The sequence below is a fragment of the Erpetoichthys calabaricus genome, chromosome 1, assembly GCF_900747795.2.
Source record: "Erpetoichthys calabaricus chromosome 1, fErpCal1.3, whole genome shotgun sequence".
Taxonomy (NCBI): Eukaryota; Metazoa; Chordata; class Cladistia; order Polypteriformes; family Polypteridae; genus Erpetoichthys; species Erpetoichthys calabaricus.
The window spans coordinates 22910245-22923527 of NC_041394.2; the positions used below are offsets into that span (position 1 = coordinate 22910245).

Sequence of the window (13283 nt, forward strand, 5' to 3'; positions counted from 1 at the left end):
AAAAAAAAAAAAAAAAAAAAAAAAAAAAAAAAAAAAGGTTCAGACTTTCATCAACACGTCTGCTAAAGATGTTCCAGATACACTGGCTCAATACCATCAACAAAAATAACCTTTGGTGGTGAACAAACTAGATGCTTGTAGAAGTTGAGATGATAGCTCACACCAACATCACCAAACAGTCTCTGACCTGGAGCCCTCAAGGCAAAAGGAAGAGAGAAAGACCAACAAACATGTGGTGCTGGGACCTGGAAGCAGTCACCATGATGATGGGCCTCACTTGGAGCCAACTAGAAAGAAAGGCGCAGGACAGAGATGGCTGGAGGACACTTGTTGGCTACCTATGGCCCAAGAGGGGTAGAAGGAATTAACGCACATTGGTGTTTCACAGAATGAGCAATAGTGGTCTTTTGGCCTTAATACTCCTGAAAGTTTATTTTCTCCAGTATCCCACCAGCTGGGATTTTTGTGTTCCTATCTCCCCAGGTCATCTGACCATAACATGGAAATTACTGTTACAATTATTAATGGCTTAAAAAATCAGTTTAGCAATTCAATCCATTTTCAAGGACTCTGGAATTTCTAGTACTTGTGGGCGGAGTGGTGCCTCTAAGGCTGGGGATCTGCAGTGGCAATTGGAAAATTACCAGTTCGAATCCCATAAACGCCAGAAGTGACTATGCTCTGGTGGGCCCTTGAGCAAGGCCCTTAACCTGCAATTTCTCCGTCCTAGATATGATGTTACTCTGCATCCAGCCCTGTAAGCTGGTCCTCCAACTGGCAGGGAAAACTTGGTGGTTGGTGGCAGGATTGGTACTCCAGCCGCTGTAAAAAAAAACCTCACAGTGTTCAGTGTGATGCTGAGGTGTCAACCATTGCACGGCTGCACTCGGATCTCAATCTGGGTGGTTTGCTGTGTGGCGTGTTCGGCAACACGTTGTAATCAGCGCATGCTCCCAACCTCTCTCTTTCATCAAGTAATTTTATATTTATTTGTAAGTGAAACTTTTTTCTTACCTTCTTACAAAGCACTTTGAGCTACTTATCTTGTATGAAATTTGCATTAGAAATAAATGTCGTTGTTGATGCTTACAATGAAGACTTGGTTTTATCACTTATGGACTACTGGCACGCGTATTCAGGCCACTACATATAATTCAAAATGCAGCAGCATGTTGACGTTCAACCAGCCGAGGTGGACACACGTCACTTCTCTTTTCAGATCACGACACTTTCACTTTGTAACATTGCGTATTAAGTTCAAATCCTTGATGCTTGCCTACATAGTCGTCCAGGGATCAACATGAATATAAATGGAGACACTTGTGTGGTCCTATGCTCCTTCTTGTCCGCTCAAGTCTGCTGACGAATGGCATCTGGCGATACCACCTCTTCTTCTTCTTCTTTTGGCTGTTCTGATTAGGGGTTGCAACAGCGGATCATCTTTTTCCATATCTTCCTGTCCTCTTCATCTTGCTCTGTCACACCCACCAGGACCTTCATGTCCTCCCTCACCACATCCATAAACCTCCTCTCAGACCTTCCTTTTTTCCTCTTCCCTGGCAGCTCTATCCTTAACATCCTTCTCCCAATATACTCAGCATCTCTCCTCTGCACATGTCCAAACCAACGCAATCTCTCCTCTCTGACTTTGTCTCCCAACCGTCCAACTTGAGCTGACCCTCTAATGTCATTATTTCTAATCCTGTCCATCCTCATCACACCCAATGCAAATCTTAGCATCTTTAACTCTGCTACCTCAGCTCTGTCTTCTGCTTTCTGGTCAGTGTCACCGTCTCCAACCCATATAACATAGCTGGTCTCTCTACCGTCCTGTAGACCTTCCCTTTCACTCTTGCCAATACCCGTCAGTCACAAATCACTCCTGACACTCTTCTCCATCCATTCCACCCTGACTGCACTCTCTTCCACAATCCCCGTTACTCTGTACTGTTGGTCCCAAGTATTTAAACTCCTCTACATTCGCTAACTCTACTCCCCGCATCCTCACCACTCCACTGACCTTCCTCTCATTCACACACATGTATTCTGTCTTGGTGGGCCTACTGAGCTTCATTCCTCTCCTCTCTACCGCATATCTCCACCTCTCTGGGGTCTTCTGAACCTCTACGGGGGGTCACACACGTGCGAGTAGGAGGATGTTGTACGGATCAAGGTAATTCCATGCCAGGCCAGGGGATGTCGGGGTGTGCTAAACCACCTTCTGTTGTCTCTGCAGACCAAAGACGGGAAAACCTGTCTGATTCAACCCTGAAGATGGCACTTCCGGTTCCGGAGCCTAAAAGGAAATCACTTCCGGTTCCGCCCCGGAAACACGTCGCTTCTGGGTCCACTATGCTACTTCCAAGACCCCAACCCCTGGTTGGTGGAATGAACTACCCACCTCCATTCAAAGTTGCCACTCCCTCAATGTGTTTTAGGAAGTGCTTAAAGACTCTTTGTTTGGTGAAATTCTGTTCATTTTTGTAAACAAGGAATTGTAACTCACTTATATTTTGTTCTGAGTTCTTTACTTGTGATGATCAACTTTGCAGCCTTGTCCTGCAACACTTGTTGCCAAACAGTCCTCCATACTTGATTATGTTGACCCCTTGTGTAATTTGCTTTGAGTAACCGTGTTTGCTAAACAAATTAACGAAAATATGTTAACCTTCAGACACGTTCAAAGCAATACATGGGTTGCCATGATGGTTACAGGTTCCTCCTCAAAGATCTCATACTGTCAGCTGGCAGTTACCACAGCACAAATGTCCGGATTGTGATGGATCATGGTGCGATTGGCAGATTTGTTGGAAACCCAAAAGAAAAAAAGCATCATGGCGTATGATGGAAAAAAAACAGTATTAGAAGGAAAGTGAACTCAAAACTGTGAATTCAGTGATTGCAAAATGAAGTTACCCTTTGCTTAGAAATGCGTGGTGAAAATAAAAAAGCACCACGAAACTTCAGAAGACAAAATGAATAAAAAGGTTTGGACAAACTGAAGTGGACAGAAGTCACATGCAGTTTAGTGTGAACACGGCCTACATTCATTTAATTGTACCAAACATGGAAACACAATGCATTTGCCTTTATATACACACAAGACAAAAACCAACAGTGCTTAACAGCTATGCTACTCAACGTAACATACGGAATTTTCAAAATCGGTATTATAAAACAGCACAACAATATTTTTTTAAATGAATAAAAAAAAAAAACAATCACTAACAACATTTTTTAAGTAATAAAATTCTTTTTTTTTGCCTTTTTTTAAAGAAACAAAGCACATAATAAAATATACCCCCATTTTTAAACTGTTCACATAACATGAATAAAAATCATTTTTTCATTTTAAACCATAAAACTCTATGTACATACAAATACAAACCTTTCAGGTAATCCAATATTCACAAATATTATCGAATACGCTTTTTAAAATGCATAGAACAGCAGCAGAAATATCAGAAGCAAACATTTTAGCTTTGAAATGTGTATTTTTTAAATACACCAAAGTAGGAAAGACACCATTAATGTCCTGCGACCAAATAACAAAAAGTGGACAGCTTTTTATATATATATATATATATATATATATATATATATATATATATATATATATATATATATATATATACATACACACAAAGTAAAACTGGCATTTAAATTCCATTTAAATGGAAACCAGTAACATATACTAACTGAGGTGATTAAGCAGAATGGCCACCCGGGTATGGCTTCTGTTTATGTCTTAGCTGTACTGAAGTTCTTATGGCAGCTAGCTCTGCATGGCTCATTTTTCTCCTGTACTAAGTTTATTTATTTGGTCAGTTGGCCCATTCTATATTAAAACTGAAAATGAAATATAAAAATAAAAGAATAAAATGGCAAAGAATCTGGAAAGGACCGCAGTTGGTAAAAGGCTGCTAATCCAATAAGCTAAATGCGGGGGAATTTTGTGCAGAATGAAAGAAAGAAGAAGAAGAGCTGGTCCTGAGGAAACGTTAAGTGCACTGACCAGGCTAAAAGACACCGATTCAGAACGGGCAAAGGCCAAGAACTGTCCTGGTTGGTCCTACCACAGACCTGAACCACAAGTGGCCATGGAGTGCTTACTCTAATTAGGCTGACACAGCTTTCAAGTTAAAAGGAGCATCAAGTAGCTGAATGACAGTTCTCGAGTGGTATCTATAAAGCTGACCCATAGGAAGACATCACCACCAAAAAGGTTTCACCTGACATTGAATCTGAAAACACAGGAAGACCAAACAGGTAACGTCCAACTCAAAACTGGAGGAGCACAGATATCCAGAATCAAGTAATTGAGTTTTTTTTTTTCTTTGCAAGAAATTGTCTCCTGAAGACAGCAACTTAAAGAATGCCAACATAGCGTTCAATGAATCACCCCATTGTACCCTCACTCGTTTTCAGTACTACTGGCAGGAGCCGCTTTGTCAGCCTCTGCTTCTCCGTCATGCCTCTTCTTGATGTGCTTTTCCAGGGTGGAGTAGACGGAGAAGGGCACGTGGCAATAGGGGCAGACAAAGGGCGACTTTGTGCCAAGCTGCCCGTGTGTCTTCATGTGACGCGTCAACTTGCTGCTCTGGGCGCAGGCGTAGGAGCACAGGGTACACTGGTATGGGCGCTCTCCAGTGTGGCTGCGCCGATGTACCGTGAGGTTGCTGCTGTTTTTAAACTGCTTCCCACAGAACTCGCAGGTGTCGCCGCGCTTTCCTATCAAAATGCCACCTCTGCTACCTAAAGCAGGTCCAAGCCCTCCACTCCCATCACTTGAAACTGCCCGCTCCTGCCCATTCTGCTTGGGGGTACAATTGCCACTGGCAATTCCACTTTCCGACGACATCGCCTCTTCTGAGCTGTCCTCGGTGAGGGCATTGCCGTTGACCTTCTCCAGCGAATGCTCAGAAGAATTTCCAAATAGAGAGGACAGGGAATCGGGAGTGGGGCTGGAGGCTGAGTCCTCCTTTTTGATCATCTTGCTGACGGACTCCTTGTAAGTCGATAACCACTGGGAGCACAGGCTATTCTGGTACACCGATGGAAGGGTCAGAATTTGTCCATTCTGTACTGAATCTTGTCCCTCCAGCTTTATCCTCTGGCTGAGCAGATGCAGCAAATCTTGTGTGCTTGCGGAAGTGCCTGTAAGAGATAAGGAGGAGAGTAGGCTCTTGTTGGCAAACAGATGGAAACTATTCCCAGAATTCTTTTTCTTTGTCAATTCTGCAGTCTCACTGCCATTCCTCATCTCCATTTCACCTTTCCCGTCTGAAAGTTCAGAGCTTTTTTTGGGGGGCACATCGGCAGACACCGCTGTCTGCAGGACAAACTCCTGATCTTCCACAGTTGTTTCCTCTGCTGCAGCACTGGCGATAACTGAAACGTTGTGGTTTTTCCCTACTGAAGGCTTGGTGTACTCAGATCTCCGCTCTGAATTTTCAAACACCCTCCCCTTTCCACGCAGAACTGCCGTGGCCTCCAAATAGCTGTTCCATGAGGCCCCCTCCATTTTGAGCTTATGAGTCTTCATGTGGCGCTTCAGTTTGCTGGACTGAGTGCAGGCATGGTCGCAGAAGGGGCACTGGTACGGCTTCTCTCCAGTGTGGCTTCGTCGGTGGACTACCAGATTGCTTAGAGACTTGAAGGACTTCCCACAGTACTCACAGTCCTTAGTTTTGGCGGCAAGTAACATGGCTGCATTGGGGGCTTGCAGAAGGGGTGAATCTGCTCTTCCGGAAAATGTTGGGCTGTAGGACCCTGGGGACCCTTTCTCCATGGAAAGGATAGTCCCAGCCAACTTTCGAAGCCGAGTAGAGAAGCCAAGGTTTTGCTCCTGTCCGGTACTGTCGAGAGAGGTGGACTTTAAGGCACTGCTTTCACTGTCTGAGAAATGGTGCTTTTCAGAGGAGTCCATCTGAGCGCTCACCTGCTGGTAGGGAGACTGCACAAACAGAGGTGAAGATCTGTGGGTAAGGCACTCTGAATCCTGCTGCCGTGCTGTGTACAGAGACTCATGAAGAGATTCCGGGTCGCCAACGCTGTTTGCAGGAGCGAAAGGTGTCATACCAGGATCCAAGTAGATGTTCAAACCATGTGTGTTCTGTGCGTGCTGCAGGAGGAACCAGGCACTAGTGAACAGCTCCTTGCAAAGCTGACAAATGAAGCAAGATGGCTCTTCTGTATCTGTAAAAGAGATGAAGATGACACTTAAGACACCTGAAGTCTGGGTATCGTTTTAATTTAAAAAAAAAATGTTTAACCCAACTTAGAACCTTTAAAAGAAAACATTAAAAGGTCAAATATTCTTAATACAAAATGAGCAAATACATTTCTCTATTATAAAAAAAAATCTTGGAAGGTTGGAAGGAGACGAAACGTGACGTGATTTTCTCAGAGAGACCCTTTCACGTCCCACGAGACGAGTCTTTGTGCCAAGAGATTTAACTATGCCCGGGGCCTAGATGACAAAGTAGAACGTCGTAAAGAATTTAAAAATGTTGGCGTGATACACATGCAGAGCAGGTTAGATATAATGGAAGTATGAAAATTCGAAAGTCTCAAAAAAATGATAGTAAACATCGCATTAGCACAAACAAACAGAAATTATTACTTGGTGAAATAACAGAACAGCGAAAAGAGATCGAATATATTGTTCGGATTTAAACTTTAATTTGGAGACTTGTAGATCAGCTAATTCGTGTTGCCATCAGGGGAAAAAAAAAAAGTAGCCTTTCTTCCCAATGAAGAGGTGAATCTGTGATTTGTTGTTTGGTGAAAGTGAAATCCTGCGAGAGAAATCATTTCTCATTTGTGTGAATGCTATTGTCAGACACATTTCTTGTTGAGAGAAAGAAACTCACTCACGGGTAGTTATACATTACGTTGTCAAGATGTAATTCCAAACACGGAATCAAAATTCAATGAGATATTGATGAAAAGGTAAAAGTGAAAAGAGATAGAATATATGGACATAGGTGATATGACAGAAGTGCGCTGCGCGAGATGCAGATCAGGCGGCACAGCAGCAGCAGCAAACCAGCAGCTGATCGAGCAAAGAGGAGGTAAAAAAAAAACAACTTTTTGTTTCCCATTGTATCACTGTTTAAGAGGGGGTTTTGGAGGAGAGACAGTGTCAACTTGGGGTGCGTTCAGCCCCCCTCTTCACAACGTGAGTGGCAAAGACATGAAGTGGCTGGTGCATAGCGTAGGCTGGGTGAGGGGGATGGTGGTTGGAGAGCAAAGTGAGCAGGGGGAAAAGCCTCCTAGTTTACAAAATAAAAAAAATCATACGAGTTAAAGTTTAAATGAACACAAAACAAATACCACTGCTTTACTAATCTCATTAAGGTGACATGAGTGCCCCGTATCATGCATGTGTGTCGGAGGAGCTCCCCAGTCCGCCACAACAAAAGGAATTGCTGACGCTAATGCTGTCATCTCTTTCTTTCGCCCATGGCACTGAGAACCTGCATTTAGCCCTGCCCCTTAGCTGCCATAAGATCCCAGGCATCTCAGAAGACGACATCCTTACTGGCGGGAGCACACTACAGCGACTACCTTTGTTCTCTTTTTGAGACGCTCCCACTGAAGAGACTGTGAGAGAATAATTTGGAGGTAACAATAGTTATGTATTTTGGATAGCAGTGCAGACTGAAATATATTAGTATTTGTTTTAAAAATGTCATGAAGAGACTGCTGAAATGGTAAAGTGAATAAATGACACGGGTGTGCTAGAAGAATAGCTGATATTAAACACAAAATGTATTAGGAAATGATGAAGAGATCAGCAGATGTCCTGAAAACAACAAGACTGGACAGTTGTCACATACACAGATACGTCCAGAGTAATAGCTGAACCTAACAGATATGAGAACAAGTGTAATAGAACAGACTTTATTTGGGTAAGTTATTTGAGTGTAAGCCAACAAACCAATTAGAGAAAATGTCAGGATTAATTCAGCACTGTTATGTAAACGTGGACCTCTGCTTTTATTTATTTATTTTTTGGACCATTCTGTAACAGACTGCTGTGATGAATGCCCCCTTTTTTAGCATTTGCTGAAGAGATAATAACAGATATAATGGACAAGCTTCCTCCTGCCTGGTTCCTGACTCAAAGATTTTTTTGTCTTTGTCTATCCAAGTAGAAGAAAAGTTTCTTTTCTTAATTAATGTGTTGATTTCTTCCTCAGTTTTAAATTTCTACCACAAATGACAACGGGGGTCTTTTTTGTTTTTTCTTGATTTGACTTTGCTGTATCCAGACAATAAAATGGACAATCCGGCTGGTGCACCAAAGTTTCCTTGCTGTCTTCAGAGCTGTCAATACAAAACCCAGCCACACCTTTAAGTGGCAGCTTATCCTTGTGTGCATGATGAAAACTTGGACAGGCAGTGGAGCCTTGTGTAGAAACTCTTTAAATAAATATAAATGATTTGGATAGCAACATAAAAAACAAGCTGGTTAAGTTTGCAGAAAAACTTTTGTACGAAAACCCACCATACTGACTCACCACAAGTAGGCTTTTTCACATGTAGGGGTGCATTTTGAGTATAATCAGCTGAAACCCCAGACAGGTGACCAACACCGAACTAATGCTGGCGCTTGTAAAGCCAATTGGCTGAACCAGTGATGCTCTACGTGTGTCACATTAAACGGGGGGAAAAATTATTTTGTGTTTTATATTTTCATTTAATTTAGACCACTTTGCAGAAATCTGCATTCACTTTTACGTTAAAGAGTTTTTTTCTGTTGATCAGGGTCAAGAAAGCCAAATTGAATCCACACTGATTCACTGTTGCATAACAATAAAAAGTGCAAACTTCCAAGGGGGTAAATGCCATTGCAGTTCATCGCACCAATCACAGAGGACATAAATGATAAGAAAGACTTAAAGTAAGCACTTCCATTGTTTTGGACCCCACACACCCTGGGACAAACAATACCATAACATGTGATGCTATACCAGCAGTCTTGCAAACACGCATCTGCTCGACCTGTGACCAAACCTCCATTACGGAAGCACCTGCACCGTTACTGATCCTCTGTAGTTCAGTTATCAGTATTGTTTGTTACTTGATACATGTTGTTGGTGCCTTTATGTTTAATTTGATATGGCTGCATATTTTTTGCATTTTAATTTTTACTACTCTGTTTAACAACTTGTGTCAGCTGTTTCTTGCAGGCAGGTACGTAGGTAGGTAGGTAGGTAGGTAGGTAGATAGATACAGTGGGGCAAAAAAGTATTTAGTCAGCCACCAATTGTGCAAGTTCTCCCACTTAAAAAGATGAGAGAAGCCTGTAATTTTCATCATACGTATACCTCAACTATGAGAGACAAAATGAGAAAAAAAAATCCAGAAAATCTGATTTTTGAAGAATTTATTTGCAAATTATGGTGGAAAAAAAGTATTTGGTCAATAACAAAAGTTCATCTCAATACTTTGTTATGTACCCTTTGTTGGCAATGACAGAGGTCTTCACAAGGTTTTCACACACTGTTGCTGGTATTTTGGTCCATTCCTCCATGCAGATCTCCTCTAGAGCAGTGATGTTTTGGGGTTGTCGCTGGGCAAAACGGACTTTCAACTCCCTCCAAAAATTTTCTATGGGGTTGAGATCTGGAGGCTGGCTAGGCCACTCCAGGACCTTGAAATGCTTCTTACGAAGCCACTCCTTTGTTACCGGCGGTGTGTTTGGGATCATTGTCATGCTGAAAGACCCAGCCACGTTTCATCTTCAATGCCCTTGCTGATGGAAGGAGGTTTTCACTCAAAATCTGACGATACATGGCCCCATTCATTCTTTCCTTTACACGGATCAGTCGTCCTGCTCCCTTTGCAGAAAAACAGCCCCAAAGCATGATGTTTCCACCCCCATGCTTTACAGCAGGTATGGTGTTCTTTGGAGGCAACTCAGCATTCTTTCTCCTCCAAACACGCCGAGTAGAGTATTTTTCATCTGACCATATGACATTCTCCCAATCCTCTTCTGGATCATCCAAATGCTCTCTAGCAAACTTCAGACGGGCCTGCACATGTACTGGCTTAAGCAGGGGGACACGTCTGGCACTGCAGGATTTGAGTCCCTGGCGGCGTAGTGTGTTACTGATGGTAGCCTTTGTTACTTTGGTCCCAGCTCTCTGCAGGTCATTCACTAGGTCCCCCCGTGTGGTTCTTCGATTTTTGCTCACCGTTCTTGTGATCATTTTGACCCCACGGGGTGAGAACTTGCGTGGAGCCCTAGATCGAGGGAGATTATCAGTGGTCTTGTATGTCTTCCATTTTCTAATAATTGCTCCCACAGTTGATTTCTTCACACCAAGCTGCTTACCTATTGCAGATTCAGTCTTCCCAGCCTGGTGCAGGTCTACAATTTTGTTTCTGGTGTCCTTTGACAGCTCTTTGGTCTTGGCCATAGTGGAGTTTGGAGTGTGACCGTTTGAGGTTGTGGACAGGTGTCTTTTATATTGATAACGAGTTCAAACAGGTGCCATTAATACAGGTAACGAGTGGAGGACAGAGGAGCCTCTTACAGAAGAAGTTACAGGCCTGTGAGAGCCAAAAATCTTGTTTGTTTGTAGGTGACCAAATACTTATTTTCCACCATAATTTGCAAATAAATTCTTTAAAAATCAGACAATGTGATTTTCTGGATTTTTTTCTCATTTTGTCTCTCATAGTTGAGGTATACCTATGATGAAAATTACAGGCCTCTCTCATCTTTTTAAGTGGGAGGACTTGCACAATTGGTGGCTGACTAAATACTTTTTTGCCCCACTGTAGATAGATAGATAGACAGACAGACAGAGTGAGAAAGAGAAAGAGACAGAGAGATAGATAAATATAGAAACGCATCATATAATAGATAGATAGATAGGCACCATATGATTGATAGATAGATAGATAGATAGATAGATAGATAGATAGATAGATAGATAGATAGATAGATAGATAGATAGATAGATAGATAGATAGATAGATAGCAATAACTTTATTTGTCCTGGGGGTAATTTGGCTTTTTACAGAATCTCTTTAAATAAATAAATAAATTAATACAAACACAGACACACACTGGAATGACTATAAAACCAAGACAATTTCAAAAGAAAGTAAAGTTCCGACATGGCTGTCACAGTCACAGTGAGTTTTGTTGCTCCGTGTACTCGACTGTCACTGTAAACTGCTGTACTAGCAGAATGAGAACTGAACATTCAGTAGGACGACACCCTGTTCCCCCCTCAGGTCAAATGGAATTGAGTAAGGGGAAACAGAAAGGTGATGGAGATGGAGGTCTTTAGCAGTAGAACTCTTTATACATTTTCTGAATCTACTCTTCCAGTATAGGTTAACAGACATATCCTGGCAGCAACATTTAAAAAGCAGGAACAAATCCTGGAGTAGGTGCTGCGCAATACGACGTGCCATACGAGAACAACAAATATATAAAATAGCAAATCTCTGGACTATGCATGAGGCTTCTGGTGTGAATACCTGGTGGATGTGCAAACTTCACATACAGTAGATGGCATCTGTACTGTTAGTCAGACCTGGGACTGTGTGCTACTGGGTAATTAGTGCTGATTAAAAGGTGAAAGCTTAGGACTGGTTTGTGTGGTCTGCCATTTTTTCACAACTTTTACACATTTTACACTTCTACGTTTTTATTTCTGGGAGACGTCGTCGGCAGCAGTTGTTGACCTATGCCATCAAGAGAGACGAAGAACCAAAATGAAGCCAGCACTCAAAATCTGTTGAGTACATGAAATTTACGCGCTGCTTTAAGATGGCTCCTACACTGAGACTTCTTAGTTGGAACAATACTGGTATCTACCAACACGGGAGTCAGCTTTTGAAAGGCAAATAAATGCTCACTTTGCAAATTAACATGCAAGAGTCTGCACTGAGCACTCGTCTCAATGGAACACAACAACGCAGATGCCTGGCCAGTGCACACAACTTAATGAAACTGTGACATGATTACATTCATTTTTTTTCTATTACTATGAACTATACGTTTAAAACCACATCTAATGCTGTATTTTTGTGTGTTTCATGGCAGGGACAACAAACTTAAAAAACACTCCAAACAATGCTAAGAGAAATTGTGACTTGGCAAGCATAGATCAAATATAATTAATATATATATTAATATAATATAATAATATAATATAATATTATAAATTAATATATAATATAAATCAAATGTAGTTAATTTATAAAGTTAGTTAAATTTCCTCATTGATTCTCTATTACAACATACACGTGTCTGTCAAAAACACACAAGCTAAAATTAGATAAAAAAACATGGCTAGCTGAAACTCTGCTGGCATAATAAAGTTACAAACTCGCATTGGGAATTATGATGGAATTCCTTCACGAAGAATGTGTCCACTTTTGATGGTTTCATTGTGCACTGCTTTTCAACAATACTTTTTTGTCAGTAAAATTGATTTTCGGAACAGATTACAATGCCCTCCATAATGTTTGGGACAAAGGCACATTTCTCCTTGATTTACCCCTCTGCTTCACAGTTTTAAATTACAAATCCAGACTATTCAGACATCGTGATTAAAGTGCACATTGCAGACTTTCATTTAAGGGGATTTGCAGACATTTCGGTCACGTCAGCACTTAATATCAACATGTTTTCCACAAGGTCCCCCCATTTCACCATAATATTGGGACAATTGGCGTCACAGGTGTTTGTGATTCCTCAGGTGGGTTTCATGGCTTCATAAGACACCTCAGCTTGATTCTACCCTTTGGAGTCTGTAGTTGCCGTTGTTCAACACGAGGATAAGAGCTGTGCCAATGAAAGTCAAAGGAGCCACTATGATGCTGACAAACAAGAATAAAACCATTAGAGACATCAGCAAAACCTTATGATGACCTAAATCAACTGTCTGGAATATCATGAAGAAGAATGAATACACTGGTGAACTCAGGAATCACAATGGGACTGGTAAGCCAAGGAAGACCTCCACTGCTGATCACAGAAGAATCCTCACTATGGTAAAGAGAAAACCCCTAACGCCTATCCGACAGATCAGACAGTCTTCAGGGGGCCAATGTGGATGTGTCAGAGACGACTATCAGCTGAAGACTTCATGAACAGAAACACAGAGGCCACACTGCAAGGTGCAAACCGTAAGTAACCTACAAAACAGGATGGCCAGATTACAGTTTAAGGATCAAAGAGCCTGCAGAATTCTGGGAAAAGGTCATGTGGACAGACGAGACAAAGATGAACCTGATCAGAGTAATGG

At 41.8% G+C, this 13283-nt stretch overlaps 1 protein-coding gene across 1 annotated transcript in view; it reads right to left on the reverse strand.

Annotated features, from left to right (window-relative positions):
- Nucleotides 1-3646: 3646 nt before the first annotated feature.
- LOC114647684 (B-cell lymphoma/leukemia 11B-like) overlaps nucleotides 3647-13283 on the reverse strand; it is a 130244-nt gene continuing 120607 nt past the window's right edge. The window contains exon 3 of the mRNA XM_028796301.2: nucleotides 3647-6198. Within this exon, the coding sequence (XP_028652134.1) occupies nucleotides 4415-6198 (1784 nt within the window). The 3' untranslated portion in view covers nucleotides 3647-4414. The remainder of the gene's footprint in view (nucleotides 6199-13283) is intronic.